Genomic DNA, 9980 nt, shown 5'->3' with positions numbered 1-9980 from the left:
AGAAGGGATGCAAAAGAATTTGCTATACTCAATGGAGTGAAATCTGTTGCCTCAAGATGGATGGGGATCACTTGTTCTCAATCGTATCCATTTTTTATCTCAAACCAATCATATATTAACATGTAGATAAAATAAAAAAATTAAAAGTAAAAAGTAATAAAATAGAACAATCTGATTGGTTTGAGACATGAAGTGAGACACCGTGTGGGACAGGTGATCTCCGTCCCCTCAAGATGTATATCACTCCATCTATCATTCTTTCTCTTTGGTTAGAAAAGTAAAACATAAATTTAATATATATCACCTTTATATTTTTTGACATAAAATGAAAGGATGTATAGAATGATACAAACTTAGGACAAAAAATATGCTTCCATACTTAATTAAATTAGATGTAGTACAACTCATTGACAAGGTGGGATGTAATTGCTTGTAGCTTGAATTTTAGGCGAAGGTATGAGTTTTTGTCCCAAAAAATATGGATTAATTTTAAGGGAACATACTTTATTAAGTGGTCCTATACTTGTCTCTACTAACATGCAAGCTTCAATTCAATTCAATTCTAGCCTTCTTCCACTTTCAGCTACCAAGTATATATAGCAATTTAATTAAGCTAACCTATTTCTCATCTTTCATGATGAACTCCTCTTTGATCTTGTCCTCCCTTTGATCCGTGTGTAGAAATACCTTAGTGATGAAAAACGCCGTTAGGTTTTAATCATTTTTTAAGGATACTCTTACATGGTTTCACATCTTCTATTCTACAAAGTTTATCACTTCATGTGCTACTTAATATCATTGATTGGAAAAATTATTTAATTTAAAAGTTTAATCATTACATGTTTTCCTCACCAATTATATTAAGTAACACTTTATGAGATAGAAGATCATGTGCTCCCGATTTCATAAATAGTGTTTAATTTTGATATGTTTTAGAAGAATGTAATTGATAGAATATAGTTGAATTGGAGGAAAGGATGGAACTTTGGACTTCCACATTCTCATAATTTGAATGTTCCTAATTTGAGGGACACGAAGTGAAAGCAATATGTTTGGAGAATGATAAGGAAAATGTTCTTTTTCTATTCTATTATATTCTTTATAAAAAAATAAAGTATTAATCTTATTAGGTGGGTCAACTACATAGATCAAATGACGTCATAATATTTTATTATAAATCATGTTCATTGATAAAGAATTTATCTAATTCTTTTCTAATTGTTTCACCTACGGTTTTTCTTTGTCTTCTTTATCTTCCTCTACGAATTGGATTAACATTCATTCAATATACTCTCCTTAGTGGCTTCTACTGATCTCCTTCACACATGTCATAACTATCTAGCTAAGGTGCAATTGTATCATCGTTTCTATAATAAGAGCTACTCTAATAATGTATTCATTCTAATTTTATCTTGTCTAGTGTATCTACTCATCTGACAGAACATTATCATCTCTGCTAGATGGAGTTTATTCTTTTGTTAACATTTTATCATTCAACATTCAGTCTCATATAATATTCTAGGTCTTAGAGTCATATGGTAGAACTTCCCTTTAAGTTTGAGTAATACATTTTTATCACATGTGATACCTGAAACACTCCATTATTTCATCCAACTCGCTTGAATTCTATTGTTTACATATCCATCAATTGTCATACCGTCTTGTATGATTGACTCAAGATACCTAAATCTAGTGACATGGGATATGTTATGATCTCCAATCTTTACATCTATAATAGGGTTTGTCCGCCTCTTACTAAACTAAACTTCATGTATTCTATCTTATTTCGACTTTTACCAAAAGTCATGTGTTTTTAATGATTGTATGCACATTTCTAATTTCCCATTTAATTCCACTAGCAAGCTTCTCAATATCATTATGACACCAATTCTTGGATATGCTCAATAAGCACATCCAAGATCAATGTAAACAAATAGATGTCTAATGTTGATCCTTGGTGTAGTTCAATGGCAATAGAAAAATATTTTTAAACTCTATCTTGTGTTCTCAAATTAGTCTTGATTTTATCATAAATATCATTGATTGCTCGAATATAAGCAATTTGAACGCCTTTATTCTTAGAGTTTTCTTCAAAACCTCTCTATGCACCTTATCATAAGTCTCCTTCAAATCAATGAAGATCATGCGCAAGTCCCTTTACTTCCTCAAGTGTCTCTTCATCAATCAACGTAGCAAGTATATAGCCTTCATGGTCGACCTCCCGAACATAAAATCAAATTAACTTCAATGGTATGAATCTCTTGTCTTAATTTTCACTCAATTATTCTCTCTCATAGATTCATAGTATGGCTCATGAGCTTAATCTCTCTAATTTTGTCTAATTTTGTTTGTTATTCTTGTTCTTATAAATAGATATTAAAATGCTTATTCTTCACTTATCTAATATCTTCTTAGACCTCATGATTTTATTACACAACTTTGTGATGAGCCAACTAATACTCTGCTCTCCTAGAATCTTCAGATCCTTAATATGTATATTATTTGTTTCAACTGCTTTATTATTCTCAATCATTTTCAAAGTTTTTTTCATCTTCATCTTTCAAGTTCTAAGATAAAATGTTTAATTTTTATTCCCCTCTTTCATATTTAGTATATTAGAAAGAGAAGTATCATGACTCAAAAATCTCATTAAAATGTGGAACAAGGAGATTTTATGTAACATTGGTAAAAAATATTTCAATAGTCAAGGGCCAGATCTAGATTCTTGATGAAATAGCAAAGACAAAAAGAGCATAATCAAGTTGTGTTGTTATATTATCTACGTTGTGGATGTGGCCATGAGTCAAGCAACAATATTTGCTTCAACTTTCAAGTTTGAAGACTTTGAGACCGATGATAAAAAAGAACAAAGTTTCGTGATAGTATTTGAATTGGTCACAAACCAACCAACTCATAGGGCAATGATTCATTATTGGACAAATAAGATCTAACTTACATAGTTCTTGGTTACGTTCACGATGGCCGTTTAACTAAAGGAAAGAACGATAGTAACAGGACATGACCTAATCAGCACATGCAAAACCACATACCTCTACTATGTTGCTGGAACAACATGTCATCTAAACATTGTGAGCGACCTTCTGCCATGCGGCAAGGATATATATGATATATAATACAATAGTATGGGTCGGGGACAAAAGGACCCAGCCTAAATAAAACACTATGCCAACCAGAGCACAGACGTGGTGAGGTTGCCCTATACAGATAAAGAAGCCTATGCTAGTCTGGGCAGTCTGACAGGACGACTTATTATTACTAAAGAATCTTATTATGAAATATGTCATACTCAACCTCTTCATAAATAAATGAGTAAGGAAGTTTGCACTTACATTCTCACTTGTGTTCTTGCATCCTTATACTCTCAGTGCATTCTCTCTACATTCACTCACTAATTTGAGCATCAAATGCCTTTTTAGATACCACCTAGGTGGTCACAGGCTCGCTCTTGCCCGGATTCAGGAGACAAATCAACATTCCAATCCTACCTCATCCATATTTAAGAACAAACAACTTAATTGATCTATGAAACTTTCATTGAATAAGCAGATGGATAAAGATATATTTGTAGGCGTTAGCATATGCTAGAATATAAAATCAATATGTAGCATAGCTTAAAATGATAATTATGGTTTTCTTAGAAACCCAAAACTATAAAGAAAGAAATGATCAATTATGTCAAGATCCTATAAGAAAGGACACTAATCCATGAATCTCTTTGGGGGGTCATTGGTTGTCTTGTATTACTCACAAACAGAGAAGTTAATTGGAGATTATACCTTATTTAGAAGAAACCAAAGCTAGTTTGAGTTGTGATTGGTCAAAACCAACAAGTAGTTATGATAGTTTTAATTTACACATTGTCAAAAGAATGTGGGGAACAATAATAGGACATGACTTCTTGAGGATGGTTTTGGAATTTGTTGTAAAATGTGAGTTGCCAAAAACACTAAATACAATTTGGGTGGCAACAATACCCAAAATGAATAAAAAGTACTGAGGATGGATAAAAAGTGTAAACAACAACGATGTTATTTGGTTGACAAGGAACAAAATAATATTTGAGAACACTATATTCAAATTGGACGAGGTAATGGATTTAATCTTTCTGTATTTTTGGAACTACCTTATTGCTTGTTTTCTTAGTTTCAAATTCTTCTATGTAAAGTGGTTGTCAAAACCTTCTACGTGTTTTCTTGATTGTAACGGCTGAATATATAGATAGCAATATCACTTATTCTCCTAATATTTTCTTTTTTTATTTTAAAGAATATTATAGAAAAAATGAAAGGAGTTTATTATGACTTCTGAGCCAATGGACTTTAAACCTATTAGTATGGTGGGATGTATCTATAAAGTCATTACTAAAATCCTAAGTGGAAGTAAAACAGAGGGTGCCGCCTTTAGGGGTGACACAAACTAATTTTTTAAAAGAATTGGTATATATGAAATTACTTATTTTATTTTTAAATAATTTCACCTATATATAGGTATAATTCAGTTTATAGATACATATTAGAAGTTATGTAATTCATATATATGAAAATTTTATTTTATTTTATTTTTCTTCTATCAATGAATATTGGTGTGTTTTTTCCACCCACACCCATTGAAAAATATGAAATACTAATTTTTAATTCATGTATTCTTAATCCCCTAATGTTAGAAATTGGATTATAGTAAGCTACTGTTTTGCTGTGTAGCAAGGTTGAGAGACTAAATCATTTCAAGATATAAAAATGATTGAAATAAGTTTTATCACTATGAATAAAATATATTTTATGCATATAATAAAGTATAAAGTACTATTTTCATTTTAATTTGTGAATTTGTAAGCAATTCTTTTAGTAGTTCTAATTTTCTAGATTTATTATTTTAACTTTTGAAAGTATAAGCGGTAATTAATTTAATTTTTAAATTACGATTTACTAAAAATTGAAATGTTCTATAAATTCAAGAATTAATATGGATATCCTTTCAAACTCAAATATACATTCAATATAACCGTAGCTATAATTTAATTACTAATAGATAAATCTTAATAATTTCCAATGATAATTTTATAAAATTAGAAATCACTTAATATAGTAAGAGTATAACAAATCTGAAGGGTGATAATATCTGAAGACTGAAATAATGACTTTGTCTAAAAATTCAATGACCGTAAAGAAAGGTGTTAGTCAACATCATCTCATCACTCTATCTGTCCAATATCCACAATAATGAAAGCATAGAAATGTAAAAAGCAACTACTACAATTTTTTTTGTTTGTATAACTAAATATATTTTTTTACTCTATAAATAAAGAATTAAATTTTTTTCAGTTATATTGTCCCTCCAAAAAATATTACTCACAGAAATTAAATTTTTTACATTCTAAGAATCGAATAAGATTATATACCACTCTTACTAAATGTATATACTAGTATCCAATCACTCACTTAATTTAAAGGTTCTTTTCATGACATGTGACATTGAACCAAACCATCAAAGGATGTTTTTACATCACTTTCTTAATCATTGCAAGACTTTTGAAAGATACATTTATTTAGGAGTTGTGTATTTATTTAATGCCACCAGCTTTCTAAGATTCTCTGTGCCCCTACGACATTTTACATAAGTTTTTCTAGCTATTTCCATTTTCAGATTCTTTATTTATGTAATATTATTTTTTTTATTTTTTAAATGTTCATGCAATATTTGTATTAATTAAAATGTTCATGCAATATTTGTATTAATTAAAATGTTCATGCAATATTTGTATTAATTAAAATGTTCATGCAATATTTGTATTAATTAAAATGTTCATGCAATATTCACTGTTCTTAAAAATCGGAGTAATTTTTAAGTTGAGCTAGTTCTATCAATTTCATTGAATTTCACCAAATAACTTTTTTTCATCCTCTATTATTTGGGTTTTTTCATCCTCTATTATTAACATACACGATCAATGTTTTTTAGTTGTCTGCCTCATTTATGCTTCTGGTTACTATTTACTTTTTTTTTGTATTTGTAATAAAAAATATAGTGATGTAATAATGTAATCTAATTATATAAGTTTTGCATAAGAAATATTTATCTATAAGATCTTAGAGATTGTAACTGAGATTTACGACAAAACTAAGGGAGAAAATGAAAGCTGTGAAGAAGTTAGTATTCGACTAATGATAGAACTAAATGTGTGTTACAAGTAATTAATTAGTATGTTATAAAAAAAATTGATGGTAAATGAATTAAAAAATCATTAAATTCTGTAAACAAATTAAGTCTTAACTAAAATATCTATATTTAATCATCATCCACTTTATATAATTAAGATACAAGGAGGAATAGGAGGTTTTAAGTATGACGGAATAAAAAGAGTATAATTAAAAATTAAAAACAATGAAATTTTAAATGAATGAAATGCTAACTTTCACAGTGTAATCATAGTGGGTGGATAATTGAATAGAAATTTTAAGCTTAGGTTGGGGCAAATACTATATATAACGACAAATAAATAAAAATTGAAATTAAAAAAAGAGTTTAAAATACTCTATCTCTAAATAAAATCATATTATTTCAAGTAGACTTACCTTCAAGGTGCTTTAATCTCAACAATCCAAGCCATATTTTTTCCTTTGTGGATTAACTAATTATATTTAGCAAAGTATATAGAAATCAAATAACAAAGTTCCTGTTGAAAAAAATAATTAACAATTAATAATATTAATTACATAGATATCCAATAAAAAATCAATAAAATGAAAATTGAGTTAAAGGTAATGATTACTCACACTGATGTGGCAGTAAACCTTTATTTATGGCCGATTGTGTGATTTGAGTCAGACTCTTCTCCATTTTATTGTGAAATAACAATGGCGATAAATATTTAACTTATAAGCTTCTATGTAATTTAGAATAGTTTTATTGAATCCGAACTCATAATTTGTTAAGTGAATACATTCATCCAATATTAACAAATATATTATTCTTTTAATCAATAAACAAGTTAATTAACTTAGTCATAGACACCCTTTGATTCCATTATAATAATACTATATATATAAATCCAGTTCTAGTGTTAACAAGCCAATCCAAAAAGTAGAAATAAAAACTTTAATCCAAAAACCAGAGTGGTTTGATGAGATGTGTAGGGGATTGGAGGATTATCTTCAATGCAATTTTATTTTGTAATATTATTTTTGTTTTTTTTTCATTCCTTTTCATTTGATGAATACATTTAAAGGCTTTGGATATGAAAAAATGACTTATTATATATGATGTCTTATGAAAATGAAATGTCATGCACCAAAACTAAAATGGTCTTGAATTAATCGATTAAAACTTTTAAGCAGCTAAAATTAACAAATGATCAAAGAAAAAGTAATTCAAGACCCACAAATCATCAAAATATAGCAATTAGAAAACAATGTGAAGTGCATCAATAATTCATCCATGCAAAACAATAAAATGTAGCTTTCATCTGTTCAAACTTCACATAGAACAAAGAAAGAACTCCAGTTAAGAAATACACAGAGACACTGAAATAAACATAGTTACCTGAAACAAGAACTTGTTGAATATTATCAGCAATGAACCTGAACAAAACTGCTAGAAGAACAGTAGTAGAGAACACAATGATATATAATAACCTTGAGAATTGAGACAGTGAGATAAATTAAAGAGATTAGATGAATTAAGAGGTAGAGTCAAACTTAAAACATGTGTGTGATGGTATATATGATATGATATATATATGTGTAGGATAAGGTTACATAAAATATTACTGCATGTTTGGTTCAGGTACAGAAAGTGGGTAAGGTAAATTAGCTAGTAGCTACTACTACTATATATCATAGGTTATGCAGAAAGAAAATCTGAGTAATATATGTAAGACCTTTGAATTTTGATGATTAGGGTTGGAATGCTAGTTGCTAGAGTGTTAGTGTGCATGGCATGTTGCAGAAATGTGCAGTCTAATACGTCACTCTCTGCATATCAAATTTGGTAGTACACAACATTAAAATATATATATATAAAAGTTAAGAAATGTTATTTAGATTAAACAAGAAGCAACAGAAGAATTAGTGATATATCATTAGTTCATATACCTTCATTTTTCATTAGCTAAGTCACAATGCAACTTGATCTCTAAGTAAATAAATTAATATAATAATTATAATGATAGGTTAAAAGAACAAAAGATAGATGCATAATAACCTTGTACAATTGAAAATTTTGAGGACTAAAAAGTTTTAAAATATTATAAGGTGGCACAATCATGAAAGATGGCATTATTTTTTTCTTTGCTTCATTTCTTTCTATCAAAACAAGAGAAAATCTATAAATCCTCCTTTACTTCTTTCCCCAATTCTTTTCATCAAAAGAGAGGCTACATGATTCATTGGTCATATAGTATATATGGATATTCTGAAGAAAATCTTTGCTCCTGATTTTGGCATGATTTTGATAAAGACATCAACATTACCAAAAAGAAGAAAAGAAAAAAATACTTATGAAGACAATGAAGATTCAAACTTCAAGTTATTCAAGACTTTTAGTCTAAGTCTAAATAGGTACTTCTATCTTATATTCTTGAATATATAATAGTTGTATTTCTCAAAATATTTTTAAAGAAAATTGAAACACTTCAAGTTTAAATAAAACATTTTTCAATATATTGTATAACAAGTTACTGAAATCTGAGTAACAGGTTACATGAGTGAGAAATCAGTGATCCAACAAAAACTGAACTGTTTGTCTCTATGGGGCACAGATGATTTTGGTTGGGCGTGTGTTTCTGCAGAAGGTCATTCGGGAGGTATTCTGAGTTTGTGGAAAAAGACAGTGTTCTCCTCTGAAGAGGTGAGAGTTGGAACTAATTTTGTTACGGTCAAAGGGAGATGGACTCATCATTCTGAATTCTCTAATATTATGAATGTTTATGGTCCATGTGACTTGGTTGGTAAACGTTTATTCTGGGAGGAAGCTAAGAATGATTTCTTAGGAAGATATGCTGAGATGTGGTGTATGGCAGGTGATTTTAACTCTATCTTGAATAGAGATGAACGTAGGGGCTCGAGTTCTAGTTTGGTTAGTTCTGATTGTGTTGAGTTCTCCCAGTTCATTGAGGACCTGGAGCTTCTTGATCTTCCTCTTGTTGGTTCGAAGTTCACTTGGTTCGTCTCTAACGGTTCAGCGATGAGTAAACTTGATAGATTTCTGATTAACGACTCCTGGTCATCTACATGGGATCAGTTGGTCCAAATGAGTTTGAAGAGGACATTCTCAGATCATTGTCCTACTGTGTTAAAATATGATGTTAATGATTGGGGCCCCTCTCCTTTTAGAACAAATAATCGTTGGTTTTCGAATGTTGAGTTTGGCAAATTTGTTGAAGGTACCTGGAATGATTTGGAGGTTAATGGTAGGGGGTCTTTTATTCTTAAAGAAAAGTTGAAACTTCTTAAGATCTCTCTGAAGAGGTGGAACAAGGAACACTTCAGCATGTTGGATAGGAAAATCAATGACCAGGTGAATTTTATTAACTATGTTGATGGGAAAGGCAATATCGAAGCTCTCTTTGAGGAGGATATTTCTGCTAGGAGATCTGCTACTGCTGAGCTTTGGAGGCTCTCTAGCCAGAAAGACAATTTGCTTTGTCAGAAATCTAGACAGAGTTGGCTGAAGGAAGGCGATTCAAACTCTAAATTTTTCCATGCTTCTATCAACCAGAGGAGACGAAGTAATAGAATTCCTGGTTTGTTTATTGAGGGGGAGTGGGTTGATGATCCGCCTAGGGTCAAAGAACACATTCGTTCTTTTTTCAAAGCTAGATTTGAGTATTCTCATTGGAATAGGCCATCCCTGGTGGGATTGATTTTGTTAATATTTCGGATGAGGATAATTCTTTCCTAACTGCCGAGTTTGAGGAAGTTGAGATCAAAGAAGCTGTTTGGAGCTGTGAGGGTGATAAAAGT

The 9980-nt window shown here is 30.0% G+C and overlaps 1 protein-coding gene across 1 annotated transcript in view; it reads left to right on the top strand.

The window, feature by feature from the left end:
* Positions 8935–9980, top strand: part of LOC109335545 — a 2473-nt gene continuing 1427 nt past the window's right edge. The window contains exons 1-2 of the mRNA XM_019571681.1: positions 8935–9801; positions 9861–9953. Coding sequence (XP_019427226.1) covers positions 8935–9801; positions 9861–9953 — 960 coding nt within the window. The remainder of the gene's footprint in view (positions 9802–9860; positions 9954–9980) is intronic.

Source organism: Lupinus angustifolius, chromosome LG20 (assembly GCF_001865875.1).
Source record: "Lupinus angustifolius cultivar Tanjil chromosome LG20, LupAngTanjil_v1.0, whole genome shotgun sequence".
NCBI classification, from domain to species: Eukaryota; Viridiplantae; Streptophyta; class Magnoliopsida; order Fabales; family Fabaceae; genus Lupinus; species Lupinus angustifolius.
This window is presented reverse-complemented; position numbering and strand designations above follow the sequence as displayed.